Consider the following 21,267-nt stretch of genomic DNA (forward strand, 5'->3'; position numbering starts at 1 on the left):
TATGCTGCCTTTCTAGCTCCATGGACCTCATCCGTATAGGAGTAATCTTTGCCACACGGCATGTCTTCACTGCCAAGACCAGTGTCAGGTCCAGTTCGCTCAGCAAACGTCTGCGCGTGCCCTCATCAGCTATGCCAAGCACTATCTTATCGCTGATCAGTTCGTCTCTTAAAGCACCATATTCACGTGTAGCTGCCTTTTCCCTTAGCCTGGTGACAAAGCTGTAAATGGACTCCCCATCCTCCTGTTTGCAACAGCCGAAAACATAACCCTCGTAGATAACATTCTTTGCTGGTTTAAAGTAGTGTTCAAGAGCATCAAGAATAGCTGTTGCGTTACCTTGCTGAGCTGCTGTTAGGTTCAGGTTGTGGTTGTATATGTGTCAGCATTCAGTGCCCATTATAGTCCACAAAGTGGCAGCCACTGCATCATCATCCTTTTCCAGATGTCCAGTAGCTGGTGCATAGTCCTCCCATTCTCCTCTGGACGCATCCCAGTTCGTGCTCCAATCTCCGCTGAGCTTCATAATGGCGGGAGGGGGACTGTTAGCAGCCATGTCTATCCGATGCTAACAACACTGAAGCTAATTGCTTACTAGCAAACTCACAGTAGTTAAGGTGAATTCCGGCAATATTTTACTCAGTTGAATTTTTTGTAAACCCAAACAGTTTGCTCTGATTTGCGGTGGTCATGTTTGGATGTTAAATGACGAGACAGAGTCATTGATGAAAGTAACCAGTTGTATCAGCACATTGCAAGGTTATATGAAGTACACTGGTAAAACACTGGTGTTGCAGTAATGAACATTTACCAACAGATAGCATCAACGTGCCATCTTACACCCATAATAAACGTGATCTCCATTGGTTGATGCATAAAACGCTAATATCAAAATGGCCTCATATGGGTTCAAGGATCAATGGGAATACAAAAAAACTAAAAAAAACTATGTGATTGGGTTGCAAAAATCTGACCAATTATGTTTGGACATAGAATGACCAATTGGAAGCCATAGGAGGTCATTTGAAATAAAATACTCCTTCATATTTCTTCTGTAAATACCAATGAAGGCTGAAGGATGAAAGGCCGAAATGCGCTGGTTTTATCAATAAAGAACTGCTTTTATTAATTTCCACTGGCCTCCAATGGATTTCCTTTTCGTCTGATTCAGTTTGCTCCTCAATTCATACGATATAGGCTTATAGAGAGTGTTTGATAGGCTTTGGAATTTATGGAGAACTTAAAATGACTCCATGCGCCATCTTTGTGAATGCAGTCGTGTCCCCTAGGTTTGTTACTGCGGCGGCAGATGCGGTAGTGGCAGAGGTAAACAATGGCGGACATCAGTGAGCAGTGTGCACCCATCGTGGTGTACCAGGAGGACGTGAGCGAGAACCCTGTCACTGTGCGAACCAAGAGGGAGAGCCTACAAGAGTCTTCACGCACTCCAGCCTGTATGCTTTTCACATGTTAGGGTATCTCTAGTTTAGTAAACTCAGCTAATATTAGGGATGCAGTAGCCTAGCCTTTTGAAAACATGCAGTGTCCCCAAACAAGTGAAATTGTTTACACAATCATGGTGATGTGCATTAGTGTCCCCCACTGTCCCACACACTTCTCTCCAATTACCTCATTGTTATGTTATGATATATAAATATTGAAATAATACAGTGTGAGTTTGTGTTTGTCCTTAATGAGGGTGTGACAGCCTGTTTGGTGGGTTCCATGGGGACCCTCAGTGCAAGGATCGCCCGTTTGCCTCCCCTCTTCAGCTCTGTGAGTGTAGGGCACATGCGCACGCACACACACGCACACACACACCTCATAGTATAGTCTTTGTATCATGACCTGGATGCTGTGTGTTTCAGATGGGTTATGACCCCGGACCGACGCTGCATACTCACCTAGCTGTTATCGCAGAGGGCAAAGGTATGGACACATGGTTTCTTATGAGTTCATGACATTTCAAACAATCCTTATGTCTTCTTATGGCTTCAAGGAATAGGAAAAGGGAAATATAATTTTAGTGGTGGTCTAAAATGGTTTGATATAAGGTTGAGTAATCGTGATATCTCTCCTCCCTCCAGACAGACAAGACAAGCCAGGGTCAAAGTTCACGCGGCTGTCGTCCCAGCAGGACTCGTCCACGTCACTGCAGAATCGCCGGCGCAACATGCCAGCTGAAAAGGTCAGGGCTCACAATTGATGGAGGGAGGAGGATGGTGGTGAGGAGGTGTGACGTATCGCCTGTGAAACTCAAATGTCAACAGCCTATTATGTGAATGGTGTTTTTATCAATAATCATCTGTCCTAATTGAGAACACTGAAGCTGGTTGGTCACATTGTTATCCTGTATACATAATGTTATTACTGGAATAGGCTCTTCTGACGCATTGAACTCATGTGTAAATGACATATTCAACAGACTTGTTACTGATTGAATTAAGAGACGATACTGCATACCAAGCTTAAACTGACAATTAAAATGGGATTTTATGTTGGTATTTTGTGTGTGTTCAAATAGCAATGTGTGTTATCCCAGCAGGCAGAGGAAGTGGGCATGGAAAATCAAAAATGTTCCAGCTGAGATGGTATAATGTGTATCTATCTGCTTTCTCTCTCTTACCGTCAGCGTGAGGTGGGCATGCCCAAGCTGGTGGAGCTGTATCAGCACCCAGGGTTCAGAGATGACATGCCCATGCCCCTGCCACACAGCAACACCTTCTCTACTATCATCACCCACGTAGTGAGGGCACAGCCACACCTCGCTGACAAGGTATTAAACAGCACTGTATCAATAGTCCAGCGGATAGGTGAAATAATTGTTCCATTTTATGATAGAAGTATAAACCTTGGTACACCAATACTAGATACCTTAAGGAACATTTTAAAGATTGGAGGCAGTCTGGGAAGCCTGTCAGTCAACCAGGGTGACCATTTTAATAAAATGGCTGTCATCCGGATTTCCTGTTAGAAGAAAATAGGGTAGAATCGTTCCAAACAATATCATAATGACTTTGTAATGTTATCTATCCTCCAAATAAACCCCACAGATAATATGGACAATACTTCTGATCATAATGTACTCCTAAGACCTAAATAGGGGTCATATTGAGGTCATTTTGACCATTGTCCAGCGGCTATGTGAAGAAATTGTGGGCTTTGTGATAGAGCCACCAAATTTCACACACAGCTAGGGCATGTCTAAATAAGTATTTTTGGCTATAGTGCCATCAGAGATTGTCCATTACTCCCCTGGCGGTCATTTCCAATATGGCCGCTGAAAAATAGGCTAAGAAACCCAATGGAAACGATACAGGTAGGCTAGTCTGTAGCTTGTTACATCTGCTCTGAAATGCATTTACTCACATCACTCAAGAGGATCTAAATGCATATTCTCATGAAACTGAGTGAGATCAAATGGTTATGGTTGGCATTTAGATGCAGCTTGGACGTTTCACCCGTAAAACGAGAATAAATATAATTCACGATTGACAGTGATGATGGCCTATTTTGAAATGAGGTAGGCCTAATTTGGTGTTTGAGGGTATTAAATATACAAACATTTATTCAAGTCAATGTGTAGGTATAGGCAGACGTTGCATTTGAATGATGTGTTTCATGCATATAAAATGATATTATTCAACAGGCTTCTGTGCAAACGTTGATTGAGAAATAATGACGTCATTTTCTTTTTTTTTGCGCTCAGGCACCTAAAAAAATAGCACTACACCACTGAGTATAATAGGTTAAATCTCAGTGGCACTATAGCTAAAAATATTTTTTTGACTTTGACTTACTTTGTGTGAAGGCTGAAAGGTCTCATCATAAAATTATTTTGTTAAAATGGGTTACTTGTCTCTCTGCTGGACATAATGCATTCTTATGTGATTTGACCTAAAGTGACGTGTACAGGGCAGGTTTCCTGTCAGTTTCATAAAATTGGCACAAAACAGAATATCATATTATACAGTGAGGGAAAAAAGTATTTGATCCCCTGCTGATTTTGTACATTTGCCAATTGACAAAGACATGATCAGTCTATAATTTTAATGGTAAGTTTATTTGAACAGTGAGAGACAGAATAACAACAAAATAATCCAGAAACATGTATGTCAAAAATGTTAGAAATTGATTTGCATTTTAATGAGGGAAATAAGTATTTGACCCCTCTGCAAAACATGACTTAGTACTTGGTGGCAAAACCCTTGTTGGCAATCACAGAGGTCAGACGTTTCTTGTAGTTGGCCACCAGGTTTGCACACATCTCAGGAGGGATTTTGGAGGATTCCACTCCTCTTTGCAGATCTTCTCCAAGTCATTAAGGTTTCGAGGCTGACGTTTGGCAACTCGAACCTTCAGCTCCCTCCACAGATTCTCTATGGGATTAAGGTCTGGAGACTGGCTAGGCCACTCCAGGACCTTAATGTGCTTCTTCTTGAGCCACTCCTTTGTTGCCTTGGCCGTGTGTTTTGGGTCATTGTCATGCTGGAATACCCATCCACGACCCATTTTCAATGCCCTGGCTCAGTGAAGGAGGTTCTCACCCAAGATTTGATGGTACATGGCCCCGTCCATCGTCCCTTTGATGCGGTGCAGTTGTCCTGTCCCCTTAGCAGAAAAACACCCCCAAAGCATAATGTTTCCAGCTCCATGTTTGACGGTGGGGATGGTGTTCTTGGGGTCATAGGCAGCATTCCTCCTCCTCCAAACACGGCGAGTTGAGTTGATGCCAAAGAGCTCGATTTTGGTCTCATCTGACCACAACACTTTCACCCAGTTCTCCTCTGAATCATTCAGATGTTCATTGGCAAACTTCAGACGGGCCTGTATATGTGCTTTCTTGAGCAGGGGGACCTTGCGGGCGCTGCAGGATTTCAGTCCTTCACGGCGTAGTGTGTTACCAATTGTTTTCTTGGTGACTATGGTCCCAGCTGCCTTGAGATCATTGACAACATCCTCCCGTGTATTTCTGGGCTGATTCCTCACCGTTCTCATGATCATTGCAACTCCACGAGGTGAGATCTTGCATGGAGCCCCAGGCTGAGGGAGATTGACAGTTATTTTGTGTTTCTTCCATTTGCGAATAATCGCACCAACTGTTGTCACCTTCTCACCAAGCTGCTTGGCGACAGCCTTGTGTAGGTCTACAATCTTGTCCCTGACATCCGTGGAGAGCTCTTTGGTCTTGGCCATGGTGGAGAGTTTGGAATCTGATTGATTGATTGCTTCTGTGGACAGGTGTCTTTTATACTGGTAACAAACTGAGATTAGGAGCACTCCCTTTAAGAGTGTGCTCCTAATCTCAGCTCGTTACCTGTATAAAAGACACCTGGGAGCCAGAAATCTTTCTGATTGAGAGGGGGTCAAATACTTATTTCCCTCATTAAAATGCAAATCAATTTCTAACATTTTTGACATGCGTTATTCTGTCTCTCACTGTTCAAATAAACCTACCATTAAAATTATAGACTGATCATGTCTTTGTCAGTGGGCAAACGTACAAAATCAGCAGGGGATCAAATACTTTTTTCCCTCACTGTATGGCACTTTTGGGCCATTTTATTGTGTTTTTCCAAACAATTATTTTATTTCCCCTCAAACATTTTAAGCCATTATTGGGCTGTATGGACCAATTATCAGTGGTGGACAAAGTACTCAATTATCATACTTGAGTAAAAGTAAAGATACCTTAATAGAAAATGACTCAAGTTAAAGTGAAAGTCACCCAGTAAAATACTACTTGAGTAAAAGTCTAAAAGTATTTGGTTTTAAATATAGAGGCTCTGCAAAAGTAAATGGTATTGCTAAAATGTGACCGACCACCTTGAATCGGTCTTAAGTAGCAACATTTGAAATTGTGTTTTTTACATTGGATAAAAGCAGAGACACATAGCTACAAAATGGTATATCATACACTGCATTTAAGGGAACAATGGGAAAGTAATTCTGCTTTGAAAGTTGATAAACTTGTAATCTCACTTTTGAGAAAATGGCCTTTGAATGTTTTGATACCTAGTGAAGCGCTCTTCTTTGTGTACACCCATTCAGCATCGTTCACACCCTCTTAAGCTTTAGCCCCACCCATCTCGTTTCGCTCTCGGATTGTTCAGAGCACACACTTGACATTGGGGAAGCTGGTTAAATAAAACACTGCGCTTTTTAGACATCCCTATTTCCCCAACATAATGGCAATGTCTGTATTTCACCAAATAACTCAAAATTGATGTATTTTGATGTTTTGAAGTTCTACATTTCATTCAGCATAATCTATTCTTTCTATTTATGTAAATGTCGGTAGCATAGTATGCTATGATCAATTGCTGGTAGTTAAAACTTCAAAATTATATTTTTACTCATGGAAATCTGAGTTCGTCCCATTGTTTGCTATAGGGGGAATAGGGGTATGACTGTCTATTTCGCCAAATATCTCACAATGTTTATATTTAGTTTTTTTCAAGTCGGACACCATTTTAATCAGGAGAATGTCCTCTTTGTAGTGATGTAAGGTTGGGCAGCGAGCTCTGCTGTCATCAAACCCTAGCCTTTCAAGGTGTCAGAAATTACACATTACTGTTGGAACTCTGAGGATGCCCCATTGTTTCCCTGTAGGGAAATTCTACAAGGACAGGTCTGTCTATTTCGCCAAATATCTCACAATGTGTATATTTAGATTTTTTCAAGTCGGACACCATTTTAATCAGGAGAATCTCCTCTTCGTAATTATGTAAGTCTGGGCAGCGAGCTCGGTTGTCATGGATCACTAGACCATAAATAGTCAGAAGTTGTAATTTTTTCCCTACTTCCTCATTATGCAGACATAAGCACAGTTGACACCATCGAGGTGTCGATGTTTACTTTCTACACAAGTTTTATAATTTTTTGTCCTAAGAACATATTGAAGTGGTAAAATAATAAGGGATAAAAAAAATGGTGCCATTTAAGGGAAATGGAATTCTAAGCATCACTCCAGTCAGAAGAGGCTCTGCAAAGGTTCGTTTAAATTCATTTGCTATGGCCTCGCGCTAGTGTTCCAGCTCAGCCAACGTTCTTTGGCCGTTTTTCAGCCTTGGGTGGATTTTGACTCGTTCTATTGTCCTGCTTACTATATTCAACGGGTGTTGTGCGTTCGTAAATTCATCAGTTATTCTGCGCTCTGGCATACTCAGACTGAATTTACAAATGCACCCAAAATGGTTACTTGCATAGTGGAGTCTTTTGTTAAGACATGTAGCTAGCTAGCTAGGTAAACAATGAACCTAGCTAGGTAAACAACGTGTAAGATCATACACGTCACGTAACGTTAGCTAGTTAAACAATTAACCATAGTGCCAACTCATGACGTTACTACCCTGCATGAATCTGCTGGTAGCTAACCAATCAGGTTCAATGTTAGCTAGCTAACATTAGGCTCTAACTAGCAAAGCAAACGGCTCTGAGATACAAATAATAACATCATACACGTAATGTTAGCTAGCGAACCAGCCAGCTAACGTTAGCTAGCTAGCTAACAGTACACTTTAACTTGAAATGTACAGTACACTTTAACCACTTTCTGTAAAAATTAGAAACATGTAATATCTGAACATTTAGCTAGCTAGACTATCTTACCCATATACATCATGCATGATGGATGCGTCTCCCTGTCACAATGCCATGGTTGCCCTTAGTTTGAAGATGTAATCCGGAGACAGGGGTTTTCTCCATCTCTTTAGCTATCATACTCTAATTCCACTGATTTCAAAACTCGATCCTCCAGAAAGTGGAGAGCAACACTTATGCAGCTCCACTATACAATACATTTTTTTAAAAAGCTGCGTTAGACAGGATTACCTACACATACTGACCAGCTCAAATAGACAGAAGCCTTCTATATGGCAGACCAATCCGAACTCCTCTCTCAGCATGTCCAGCCCACTCATTATCTCAACCAATCATGGCTAGTGGGAAGGTTGCTGTCTTTTTCTGTGGTTTAACCAACTAGGCTCGTAATTTAACAATTGTATTCGTATTTACAGATTGGCATAGAAGTTTGTTATTAAGGCACATGAAAGTTCACATGTTCCAGAAGGCATTTCTGCCAAAAAACGCATTTAGATTTTTAAAAAATGTTTGGCTCTCCTGTGAAGTTGTGAACCGCGACGTACACCTACTTTCTTGAAACGGATAGCAGGTGCACACGCCAACACTCAGACATAATTTACAAACGAAGCATTTGTGTTTAGTGAGTCCGCCAGATCAGAGGCAGTAGGAATTACCGGGGATGTTCTCTTGATAAGTGTGTGTGAATTGGACAATTTTCCTGTCAAAATATAACAAGTACTTTTGGGTGTCAGGGAAAATGAATGGAGTTATAAAGTACATTATTTTCTTAGGAATGTAGTGAAGTAAAAGTAAAAATTGGCTAAAAAATATAAAAAGTAAGGTACAGATACTCAAAAAAAACTACTTAAGTAGTACTTTAAAGTATTTATACTTAAGTACTTTAAACCACTGCCAATTATTTATGCAGATATGGCTAACTGAATCTAGTCCAATAAGGTCCCATGCAGTTTGTTGGTTGCCATATTGGAAATGGCCGCCAGGGGTGGTAATGGACAAAGTCTGTGATGGCACTATAGCCAAAAATACTTCTTTAGACATGCCCCAGCTGTTTGTGGAATTTGGTGGCTCTGTCCTTCTTCTTATTTTATTTTTTATTTTTGCTGGACTATGGTCAAAATGACCTCAATATGACCCCCATGAAGCTCTGGTTGACTGACGTGCTTCCCAGACTGCCTCCAATCTTTAAAATGTTTCTTAAGGTATCTAGTATTAGTGTACCAAGTTTGCTACTTGTATCATAAAGTGGAACGATCTCCGGTTATATTTGGTTCTTATCCGCTAGACTACAAGGCATATACTGTAGCCTTCTTCATTTGGTAGGGGGGATCAGTGTTTTATTGTTTTTCATTACTCACTTTGAAGAAAGGAAACAGTAGCCTGGTTCCAGATCTGTTTGGTCTTTGTAACTAACTACTATGGTCTTTGTCACACCAAACATGTAGTTAAACAAATATGGGACCAGGCTAAGGAAACAGAGTATGGCTCATAAACATGAACTTGTGAAAGTAGATACATTTGTCAGAGCCAGACATATTCTCAAATTCAAATATGATCTCAAACATTGTCAGCAAACTATTCTAATTATCTGACTAATGTTTGAAAACATTTCATCCCCATCCTGTCCTGTAGCCCAGGTACAAGGCAGTGTTCCAAAGCATTCTGTCTTCTTCTATGATGGAGGACTTTGTCATCGACTCCTTCTGGTGGCTGTTTCTACAGCACTTCCAGGTGAGATTGACAGAAAGTCCCATTTACGCACATATGTGTTTATTCTCTAGTGCAGTGCAGTTGCCAACAGACTTAAACCACAAGTGGTGTTACATTAAAGGCTGCAATGTTTTTGCTCTCCAGCCAGACACACGCATACAGGACAGCCTGTTTGTACGAATCGCAGAGAATTACATCCGAATCCTGACCCAGAGTTTAACATCACGCAGTGGCAAGTGGTTTCTCAGGGTAATGCCTATATTTCTCCACTCACGTGCAAGTTGATAGATTGATCATGCACATAACATACAATATTATAAGATTCAACTGAGCACTCACAGATGAAATGTATATATATTTTACATATATCTCACACTGAGTATAGTCAAAACTATTTCCTAATCTCTTTCCTCCTCTATAGGAGTTCCCCAGTACCCTGGCCCAGACCCTGTACTGCTGCTTCTGCTGTTGTTTCCCTCAGTCCTGCAGAACTATCCGCAGTGACACCTTCCTCATCCCACTGTGCTTTACTGCCTACCAGTGGACAGGAGGTGACACTGCACACACTCACTGAGAAAACATACATACACACGTAAATCACACAACCCGCTCTCTCTCTTTCTTTTAGTATTCTCTTACACTGTTTAGCCCTATTTTTTTTCTGTCTGTCTGTCTGTCTGTCTGTCTGTCTGTCTGTCTGTCTGTCTGTCTGTCTGTCTGTCTGTCTGTCTGTCTGTCTGTCTGTCTGTCTGTCTGTCTGTCTGTCTCTCTCTCTCTCTCTCTCTCTCTCTCTCTCTCTCTCTCTCTCTCTCTCTCTCTCTCTCTCTCTCTCTCTCTCTCTCTCTCTCTCTCTCTCTCTCTCTCTCTCTCTCTCTCTCTCTCTCTCTCTCTCCCTCTCCCTCCCTCCCTCCCTCTCTCTCTCTCTCTCTCTCTCTCAGGTATCTGTCCTGCCCCTGATGTTTTTAAGAAGTGGGACTTTGAGGCTCTGGAGCCAGAGGAGGCCACTCATGTACAGTTTGTGTCTGGGAGCAAAAGGAATGAGAAAGAGAGTGACTCATGTCTGTCTCTCCTGGACACTATGTTCTCCAATGCCTATGTTGATGAGCCCTCTCATAGTAAATTGACCAGCAGTGCCACCACTCTACTGAGGAAGAAACCGGTCAGTCTCTTCATTTTGTCAAACACACGCAGGCATGCAAGCACGCACACTTACATGCGCATGCATACACACACACACACACACACACACACACACACACACACACACACACACACACACACACACACAAATACTCAGTCACACACACAAACACCCCAATGGGCAAAAACAGGTTGAATCAAAGTTGTTTCCATATAATTTCAACAACAAAATTCAATGTGATGATGTTGAATCAACGTGGAAAACTGATTGGGTTTGCAAAAAGTCTTCAACGTAAGGGAATTTAGTCTTTTTTTACCCAACATTTAACCTAAATCCAATGACATGGTGAAATGTTTTGTTGATTTCACGTTCAATTCACGTTAGTTGACAACTCAACCAAATGTAAATCAAAACTAGACATTGAAATTACTTCTGTGCCCAGTGGGACATCTTTTGATCAGAACTGATGCCATTATATGTGTGTCTCAGAGCTCATTGCTGACCAGTAGTAGTCACACCACTCTGGAGAGCCAGCCATCTAAAAGCACAGTTAACACAACCAGTACTACGTCAGGCTCGGAAGGTAAACCTCTCTGTCTTTGGTAAGCGTAAGTAGTCCAAATGTAGTCTGTGTTTAGTGGTTTCTCTGCATGGACTAGATTCTAGTTTGAGGTTCATGGCATATGTCTTTGCAGGTGATATTGACTTCACCAGAACTCAACTTGCTATTTGTGTGCTCTTCTTGTCTCCTTTTCTCCCCTGTCTCTCTGTTGTTGGCTGTGTGTGATGTTGTGGTTGTTCCAGAGAAGACCGTGGGCTCAGTGAACATCACAGGGACAGACCTGAAGGCCCTGACTGGACAGGCCAACCAGACACCTACCAGAGAGGTCAGACTGGCACTTCACACAGTCCAGCATTCATACTCATTCTTATCTTTTCTCTCTCTCTCTCTCTCTCTCTCTCTCTCTCTCTCTCTCTCTCTCTCTCTCTCTCTCTCTCTCTCTCTCTCTCTCTCTCTCTCTCTCTCTCTCTCTCTCTCTCTCTCTCTCTCTCTCTCTCTCTCTCTCTCTCTCTCTCACACACCTTTCTCTTTTTCTCTCACCCCCTCTCTCATCCGCTCTCCTTCATATCCCTCTCTCATTCCCACTGTTTCTCCCCCTCTCCCCCAGTCCCATGTAGCCTACCCGGGTGTGGCGTTTAAGCGCAGTGTGTTTAACGTGTATGGCAACAGTCCTCTGGTGCAGTACTACATGCGTGTTCTCCACATGGACCCTAAGGTGGGACAGGACGTACTGGTGGTCAGGACCGAGATCAGCAAGCTGCCTCCATATCCTCACAATTATAATAATGGAATGTGTGTGTGTATATGAGTGTGCGTCCTTGCGTGGGTGCATGCGTTCATGCGTGTGTGTAAATGTGTATGTGTGTGTCCATGTACACCATAGATAATTCTGTTCATGAAGTTAGGGTGCTCCTGTTTTTGCCATTCTGCCGCCCTCATCCACATACAGTGCCTTCAGAAAATATTCATACCCCTTAACTTAATCCACATTTTGTTGTGTTACAGCCTGAATTCAAAATTGATTAAATATATTTTTCTCTCACCCATCTACACATAATACCCCGTAATGAGAAAGTGAAAACATGTTTGTAGACATTGTTGCTGATTTATTGAAAATGAAATACAGAAATATCTCATTTACATAAGTATTCACACCCCTGAGTCAATACTTTGTAGAAGCACCTTTGGCAGCGATTACAGCTGTGAGTCTTTCTGCGTAAGTCTCTAAGAGCTTCCAACACCTGGATTGTGCAACATTTGCCCATTATTTTTTCAAACAAATATTCAAGCTCTGTCAAATTGATTGTTGATCATTGCTAGACAACCATTTTCAGCTATTGCCATAGATTTTCAAGTAGATTTAAGTCAAAACTGTAACTTGGCCACTCAGGAACATTCGCTGTCTTCTTGGTAAGCAACTCCAGTGTAGATTTGGCATTGTGTTTTAGGTTATTGTCCTGCTGAAAGGCAAATTAATCTCCCAGTGTCTGGTGGAAAGCAGACTAAAGAAGATTTTCCTCAAGGATTTTGCCTGTGCTTAGCTCCATTCCGTATCTTTTTTATCCTGAAAACCTCCCCAGTCCTTAACGATTACAAGCATGCCCATAACATGATGCAGCCACCACTATGATTGAAAATGTGGAGAGTGGGACTCAGTATTGTGTTGTATTGGATTTGCCCCAAAAATAACACTTTGTTTTCAGGACAAAAAGTGAATTGCTTTGCCACATTTTTTGCAGTATTACTTTAGTGGCTTGTTTCAAACAGGATGCATGTTTTGGAATATTTGTATTCTGTACAGGCTTCATTCTTTTCACTCTGTCAGTTAGGTTAGTATTATGGAGTAACTACAATGTTGTTGATCCATCCTCAGTTTTCTCCTATCACAGCCATTCAACTCTATAACTGTTTTGAATTCACCATTGGTGAAATCCCTGAGCAGTTTCCTTCCTGAGTTAGAAAGGACGACTGTATCTTTGTAGTGATTGGTGTACTGATATTCCATCCAAAGTGTAGTTAATAACTTCACCATGCTCAAAGGGATATTCAATGTCTGCTTTTATTTACCCATCTACCAATTGGTACTTTTCTTTGCGAGGCATTGGAAAACCTCCCTGGTCTTTGTGGTTGAATCTGTGTTTGAACTTCACTGCTCGACTGAGGGACCTTACAGATAATTGTATGTGTGGGGTACAGAGATGAGCTAGTCATTCAAAAATCATGTTAAATTCTATTATTGCAACTTATTATGTGACTTGTTGAGCAAATTATTACTGCTAAACTCATTTAGGCTTGCCATAACAAAGGTGTTGAATAGTTACTGACTCAAGACATTTCAGCTTTTCATTTTTTATTAATTTGTAAACATTTCTAAAAATATAATTCCACTTTGACATCGGGTATTGTGTGTAGGCCAGTGACAAAAAAAATCTCTATTTAATCAATTTTAAATTCATACTGTAACACAACAGAATGCAGAAAAAATCAAGGGGTGTGAATACTTTCTGAAGGCACTGTACATGACATCACAGCCAGTGTTTCTTCCTTGACCCCATGGTGATGTCACGGCTGGGTCAGTGACATACAGGGACATTCTGAGCCATGCCCAGGAGCGTTCTGTGGCCCACCGCAGGGACCTCAGGACCATGTGGGGCCAATACTCCAAGGATCTCTATGTTCTCAACCAGAGGAAGCTGGACGAGCACTACGAAAACTTCAGGTACAGTAAACATTCCCAACACCACAGCCCAACACTACAGTGTATATCTTACTGTAGTAAGATATACACTGTAAGATATACACTGAGTATACAAAAAATAAAGAACACCTGCTCTTTCCATGACAGACTGACCAGGTGAATGCAGGTGAAGGCTATGATCCATTACTGATGTCACATGTTAGATCCACTTCAATCAGTGTAGATAAAGGGGAGGAGACGGGTTAAAGAAAGATTTCTAAGCCTTGACAGAATTGAGACATGGATTGTGTATGTGTGCCATTCAGAGGGTGAATGGGCAAGACAACATTTTTATTTAACCTTTATTGAACTCGGCAAGTCAGTTAAGAACAAATTCTTATTTACAATGACGGCCTACACCGGCCAAACCCAGACAACGCTGGGCCAATTGTGCGCTGCCCTATGGGACTCCCAATCACGGGCCGGTTGTGATACAGCCTGGAATCGAACCAGGGGGTCTGTAGTGACGCCTCAAGCACTGAGATTTACATTTACATCATTTAGCAGACGCTCTTATCCAGAGCGACTTACAAATTGGTGCATTCAACTTATGATAGCCAGTGGGACAACCACTTTATTTTTATTTTTTTATGGGGGGGATTACTTTATACTATTCCAGGTATTCCTTAAAGAGGTAGGGTTTCAAGTGTCTCCGGAAGATGGTCAGTGACTCCGCTGTCCTGGCGTCGTGGGGGAGCTTGTTCCACCATTCGGGTGCCAGAGCAGCAAATAGCTTTGACTGGGCTGAGCGGAAACTGTGCTTCCGTAGAGGTAGGGGAGCTAGCAGGCCAGAGGTGGATGAACGTAATGCCTTCGTTTGGGTGTAGGGTCTGATCAGAGCCTGAAGGTAAGGAGGTGCCGTTCCCCTCACAGCTCCGTAGGCAAGCACCATGGTCTTGTAGTAGATGCGAGCCTCAACTGGAAGCCAGTGGAGTGTGCGGAGGAGTGGGTGACATGAGAGAACTTGGGAAGGTCGAACACCAGACGGGCTGCGGCGTTCTGGATAAGTTGTAGGGGTTCAATGGCACAGGTAGGGAGCCCAGCCAACAGCGAGTTGCAGTAATCCAGACGGGAGATGACAAGTGCCTGGATTAGGACCTGTGCCGCTTTCTGTGTAAGGTAGGGTCGTACTCTGCGAATGTTGTAGAGCATGAGCCTGCAGGATCGGGTCACCGCTTTGATGTTAGCGGAGAACGACAGGGTGTTGTCCAGGGTCACGCCAAGGTTCTTTGCACTTTGGGAGGAGGACACAATGGAGTTGTCAACCATGATGGCGAGATCATGGAGCGGGCAGTCCTTCCCCTGGAGGAAGAGCAGCTCCGTCTTGCCGAGGTTCAGCTTGAGGTGGTGATCCGACATCCACACTGATATGTCTGCCAGACATGCAGAGATGCGATTCACCACCTGGTTATCAGAAGGGGGAAAGGAGAAAATGAATTGTGTGTCGTCTGCGTAGCAATGATAGGAGAGACCATGTGAGGATATGACAGAGCCAAGTGACTTGGTGTATAAAGAGAATAGGAGAGGGCCTAGAACTGAGCCCTGGGGGACACCAGTGGTGAGAGCACGTGGTGCGGAGACAGATTCTCGCCATGCCACCTGGTAGGAGCGACCTGTCAGGTAGGACGCAATCCAAGAGTGAGCAGCGCCGGAGATGCCCAACTCGAAGAGGGTGGAGAGGAGGATCTGATGGTTCACAGTATCGAAGGCAGCGGATAGGTCTAGAAGGATAAGAGCAGAGGAGAGAGAGTTAGCTTTAGCAGTGCGGAGAGCCTCCGTGACACAGAGAAGAGCAGTCTCAGTTGAATGACCAGTCTTGAAACCGGACTGGTTTGGATCAAGAAGGTCATTCTGAGAGATAGCAGGAGAGTTGGCTAGAGACGGCACGGCACACTCAAGAGTTTTGGAGAGAAAAGAAAGAAGGGATACTGGTCTGTAGTTGTTGACATCGGAGGGATCGAGTGTAGGTTTTTTGAGGAGGGGTGCAACTGAGATGCAATGCCTTAGACCGCTGCGCCACTCTGTAAGTGCCTTTGAACTGGGTATGTTAGTAGGTGCCAGGCGCAACGGTTTGTGTCGAGAACTGCAACCCTGCTGGGTTTTTCAGGCTCAACCGTTTTCTCCCCTGTGAAAATAAGTGTTTTATGTTGTGTAATATTTTAATATGGTACTCTCTGCCCGAATGTATCTTTGCTTTTTTTGTATTTTCAATAGAACATAAAGTGAACAAAAGCATGTTTGATACTGTCCTGTATTGGTGACGCTCCTTTCTCTCTCTTTTACTCAGGAAACAGAAAAAGATCCTGTCCCAGCAGACAACTATCAAACGACTGTGCCAGCTACTGGTCCCAGAGACCATTGTAAGTTCTACATGACTGTCCTGTGAGTCCTCACTATTGTCGTATTAAAGGTGGTACTATTGTGTTGTGCTACAGAGTGTATGGCTTAACCTGATCTATATGAATTTCAGTAATGGGCGGCAGGGCCCTCACTACTGTAGAATGAAGGTAGATAAGCTATAAAGTAGCTACAAGTACAGTAGCTGGATACCCCTTTAATGACAGTTCTGTCATTCTTATTGTAGAATGAAGAGGACACCAGGACCAGCTCTGAGGTCATGCACGCCTTCGAAATGGCTGTGTCTGGGCTGGACAAAGTCACCCCTGACCCCACAGTCTGACCCCTGACCCCCACGGTGTGACCCGTCAACCCTGAACCTGAACCCTGACTACCGTCATATTGGTAATGCATAAAAACACATGCTTCACCTGTATTGGCTTTGATTGTATTTGGCTCTTCAGGGTACAGGAATGCTGTAATGAACTACCACAGGCACAATGTGGCGGTATATACATGGCTAAAAACACCAGTGTCTGAATGGTGTTGACTCTGAGAACTCATTACAAACAAAGACTGGAAGAGTGTAACATGTAAGATTAAATATGGATAGGTTGGGATTTTGGACAGAGATCTTGGCTTGATGATAGACAATATTTAATTGACCTCCCAGACGAGACCCCTCAACACAGACAGCACAGTAGATTGATTACATGAAGCATAGAGGATCAAATGATGACTCATGGTAAGAAACAGGACAACGACATTAATTACTGATAAAGAAAACAAATTACGTTGCTTTTCTCTGACGCCAGCTCAAACAGAGGGCTGGATCAACAACACTTAGCTAACAGCGTGATCTGTGTCATCTAGAAAGAGAGAGGGAGACAGACCAAATGATCGACAGCCGGCCATTGGAATTCCCTGAATGTGATATATAAACTTGTTATCGTAAAATATTTATTACATGACATATAAAAGGAGAAATATCACACTTCTGAGCCAAGCGGCACACTAGGGTGAGTCCACAGGCCATTTAAGGAGATTTGTTTGAACAACACTGATTCCTTTGCTTCTGTATCTTTGGCCGTATCTCGCTATTCTTAAGTCAATGTTTTAAAGTGGATTTTAAAGGGGCAATCTGCTGTTGCTACATACATTTTTGGGCTTATAAATTAATGATATGTACCCATTGATTCTTGAAGAATATAACATATAAATGTCTCTTGAACTTAGTTCAACTGTTGTAACCCATCACAATCAAATATATAAGCTTGTTTTGTAAACAAAGTAAATGTAAACAAATAATATATAGCCTCAAAATATATCATGGATGGTCAATCCTTGCATCCATAGCTCTGTCTATAGATATGAGTGGTTACATTTTTCCAGCCCCATCCCTCAGCTTTTTACCAAAACAGGTGGGTAGAACGCTTTGTTATTGTTTCAACTGCTGATTGCCGCTTTAAGGGGATTTTTCAGTCAGCTATGCCTTTCTGGTATTACAGTTGAAGGCTGCTTGGTTACACTGTAATCCTCAAAGACAGGTGTGAATGAAGGACTGAAACAATAAATTGAGTTTATAACTTATATAACAAACAATGTAGATTATTGTTCTGGGCATGTATTCACAGAGCTTCTGAGAGTAGGAGTGCTGCTCTAGGGTCAGGTCCCCCCTGCTCATGTAATGTTATTTATAATGATTTTTAAAAGTAAAACTGATCAGAGAATTGGCGATGATGGTATGATTTATTATCTGATATACTATAGGTCAGTGATTCTCAACTGGCAGGTCACGACCCAAATTTGGGTTGCGGGAGGTTTTGAATGGGTCACGGGTGTCTGAGTAAAAAAAAAAAAACATATACAGTGGGGAGAACAAGTATTTGATACACTGCCGATTTTGCAGGTTTTCCTACTTACAAAGCATGTAGAGGTCTGTAATTTTTTATCATAGGTACACTTCAAATGTGAGAGACGGAATCTAAAACAAAAATCCAGAAAATCACATTGTATGATTTTTAAGTAATTAATTTGCATTTTATTGCATGACATAAGTATTTGATACATCAGAAAAGCAGAACTTAATATTTGGTACAGAAACCTTTGTTTTCAATTACAGAGATCATACGTTTCCTGTAGGTCTTGACCAGGTTTGCACACACTGCAGCAGGGATTTTGGCCCACTCCTCCATACAGACCTTCTCCAGATCCTTCAGGTTTCGGGGCTGTCGCTGGGCAATACGGACTTTCAGCTCCCTCCAAAGATGTTCTATTGGGTTCAGGTCTGGAGACTGGCTAGGCCACTCCAGGACCTTGAGATGCTTCTTACGGAGCCACTCCTTAGTTGCCCTGGCTGTGTGTTTCGGGTCGTTGTCATGCTGGAAGACCCAGCCACGACCCATCTTCAATGCTCTTACTGAGGGAAGGAGGTTGTTGGCCAAGATCTCGCAATACATGGCCCCATCCATCCTCCCCCTCAATACGGTGCAGTCGTCCTGTCCCCTTTGCAGAAAAGCATCCCCAAAGAATGATGTTTCCACCTCCATGCTTCACGGTTGGGATGGTGTTCTTGGGGTTGTACTCATCCTTCTTCTTCCTCCAAACACGGCGAGTGGAGTTTAGACCAAAAAGCTCTATTTTTGTCTCATCAGACCACATGACCTTCTCCCATTCCTCCTCTGGATCATCTAGATGGTCATTGGCAAACTTCAGACGGGCCTGGACATGCGCTGGCTTGAGCAGGGTGACTTTGCGTGCGCTGCAGGATTTTAATCCATGACGGCGTAGTGTGTTACTAATGGTTTTCTTTGAGACTGTGGTCCCAGCTCTCTTCAGGTCATTGACCAGGTCCTGCCGTGTAGTTCTGGGCTGATTCCTCACCTTCCTCATGATCATTGATGCCCCCGAGGTGAGATCTTGCATGGAGCCCCAGACCGAGGGTGATTGACTGTCATGTTGAACTTCTTCCATTTTCTAATAATTGCGCCAACAGTTGTTGCCTTCTCACCAAGCTGCTTGCCTATTGTCCTGTAGCCCATCCCAGCCTTGTGCAGGTCTATAATTTTATCGCTGATGTCCTTACACAGCTCTCTGGTCTTGGCCATTGTGGAGAGGTTGGAGTCTGTTTGATTGAGTGTGTGGACAGGTGTCTTTTATACAGGTAACGAGTTCAAGCAGGTGCAGTTAATATAGGTAATGAGTGGAGAACAGGAGGGCTTCTTAAAGAAAAACTAACAGGTCTGTGAGAGCCGGAATTCTTACTGGTTGGTAGGTGATCAAATACTTATGTCATGCAATAAAATGCAAATTAATTATTTAAAAATCATTACAATGTGATTTTCTGGATTTTTGTTTTAGATTCCGTCTCTCACAGTTGAAGTGTACCTATGATAAAAATTACAGACCTCTACATGCTTTGTAAGTAGAAAAACCTGCAAAATCGGCAGTGTATCAAATACTTGTTCTCCCCACTGTATTTAGATTTTCTTTTTTTTATGAAGAAAATACTCCATTCTGAACATAAATGACTTAAACCAGTTAGAAAGTGTGTAGCATTGATAATGAACTATTTAAAAAAAAGAATTTAATCTTTGAAACATTTTTCTTCAAATTACATCATTTTCAATATAGAACTATTAGCAGCGCTATTTTGGTGGATTTTGTGGTCTCAAACTAGTCAGTTTATTAACATTCTTCATCAAGAATATGGGCAAAATTTAGTTATTGACAATGAAAGAAGTGGGAATGTAGTTCTCTTGTCATATAATTGCTACGTTTTCTATCAATATAGCATTAAAAATAGTTTTCCAGATTGTATTTTGACAATTATTTTTCGCAATGAGAATATTGGGTCATGACTGAGACAACCTGGTTCAATTTGGGTCCCGAGGCAAAACCAGTTGAGAACCACTGCTGTAGGTCACAGCTGTAGCCTTACCCCCATGCACCTGTTGCGAAACAATGATGATTACAATGGAACAGTGCCCTTCTGAGTTAGGGAGAGATTGTTCATAAATGGGAATAGCTTGTTCATAAGTGGGCACGACATCTTGAAACTCCATTGTAGACTACAGTACTTACCTTGCTTTGAAAAGTACAGTACTTGAAACGAATCATTGTCCTCGTTGACCTGGTTTTCATAACATAATATCTCCTTTAATAGGGAAGAATCCTTCATCCTCTTGTACACTGGTATAATCCACTCTTTGACTTCCAGTACAATTGAGTCTATCAGAGCATGTCTAGGGTCCTAGACATGCTCTGATAGAGAGAGAGATTCTATTGACGAGTGTTTTGGCCTGGAGGGCTGATATTTCAGATATGAAGGCTGTACCACTGCGGTGAGTCAGAAGTCACTATTAAAAGCACTGAACGATAGGCCAAGGCACCAGCAAGGCTGTCCATTCAGCACGGCAGAGAACAGAGTGTGTGAGGGTGGTATGTGTGTTTACGTGCGTGCGTGCACACACGCATATGTGCCTGCCTTAGTTGTGCATTTGTGTATGTGTGTGCGTGTGTTTATGGATGCGTAGTCCTGTCAAAATGTCCAATCATCATAATATGCAGTTAAACATTGCTAGACAGAATCAGTGGGGAGGTATTATGATCAGTAGGGCAACCTGAATATTTTCTTCCTATCTAATAAACAAACCTGCAGTTAATCATGTTTTGTAGCAGAATGTGGTTTGAGCACACATGCATTCTTATCAGATCATCTATGCAGGCTTTAAAAGATTCAGCCTGACCTTTCTCATAACTGACTCTTGTCTAGGTTGCAAAGTTCTGGTAACTTTACCAAAATTCCCTGCTTCTCCAGAAATCCTGGTTAGAAGACCTTTTTTTTGTCTATTCCTTTCTGATTGGTGAATGTTCCAACTGGGATTTGTGGAAAACCTGGGAATTTAGGGAAAGTTACCCCAATTTTGCAACCGTACGCTTGTCTAGCACCTACTGATGCACCCTTGGGTCTGGCCAGGGTCACACACTAGTTGTCTCATGACTCTGGGAGAAAAATAACCAAAGGGTATGGAGCTCAGTGTAAAGCATTTAGAATGATTGATTTACACCACAGAATGAGACACAGCTGGTGCCTGTCTGGCTCTTTTCAATTCCTTTGGTGTTGTGACATCAAACAATGTTTTTGCTGTAAGCAATGTCAGTGTGGCTCTGTCCTGG

General features: G+C 42.3%; 1 protein-coding gene across 1 annotated transcript; it reads left to right on the plus strand.

Moving 5' to 3' along the window:
- The first annotated feature begins 1,291 nt into the window (after positions 1-1,291).
- On the plus strand, positions 1,292-16,488 carry LOC121580861 (protein FAM227A). Its single transcript, XM_041895969.1, has 15 exons — positions 1,292-1,454; positions 1,709-1,776; positions 1,869-1,929; positions 2,088-2,188; positions 2,633-2,776; positions 9,235-9,333; positions 9,457-9,561; positions 9,734-9,863; positions 10,251-10,471; positions 10,943-11,036; positions 11,258-11,340; positions 11,623-11,780; positions 13,582-13,734; positions 16,040-16,112; positions 16,337-16,488. Exons 1-15 carry the CDS (start codon positions 1,334-1,336, stop codon positions 16,430-16,432), a joined length of 1,707 nt encoding a protein of 568 aa, XP_041751903.1. The 5' UTR covers positions 1,292-1,333; the 3' UTR covers positions 16,433-16,488.
- Positions 16,489-21,267: the final 4,779 nt, after the last annotated feature.

This window comes from Coregonus clupeaformis, chromosome 14 (genome assembly GCF_020615455.1).
Source record: "Coregonus clupeaformis isolate EN_2021a chromosome 14, ASM2061545v1, whole genome shotgun sequence".
NCBI lineage: Eukaryota > Metazoa > Chordata > Actinopteri > Salmoniformes > Salmonidae > Coregonus > Coregonus clupeaformis.

Coding starts and splice junctions, on each gene's coding strand:
- LOC121580861 (XM_041895969.1), top strand. CDS start 1,334: ATGGCGGACATCAGTGAGCAGTGTGCACCCATCGTGGTGTACCAGGAG. Junction 9,562..9,733: donor GTGGCAAGTGGTTTCTCAGG/GTAATGCCTATA, acceptor CCTCCTCTATAG/GAGTTCCCCAGTACCCTGGC. Junction 10,472..10,942: donor CTCTACTGAGGAAGAAACCG/GTCAGTCTCTTC, acceptor TGTGTGTCTCAG/AGCTCATTGCTGACCAGTAG.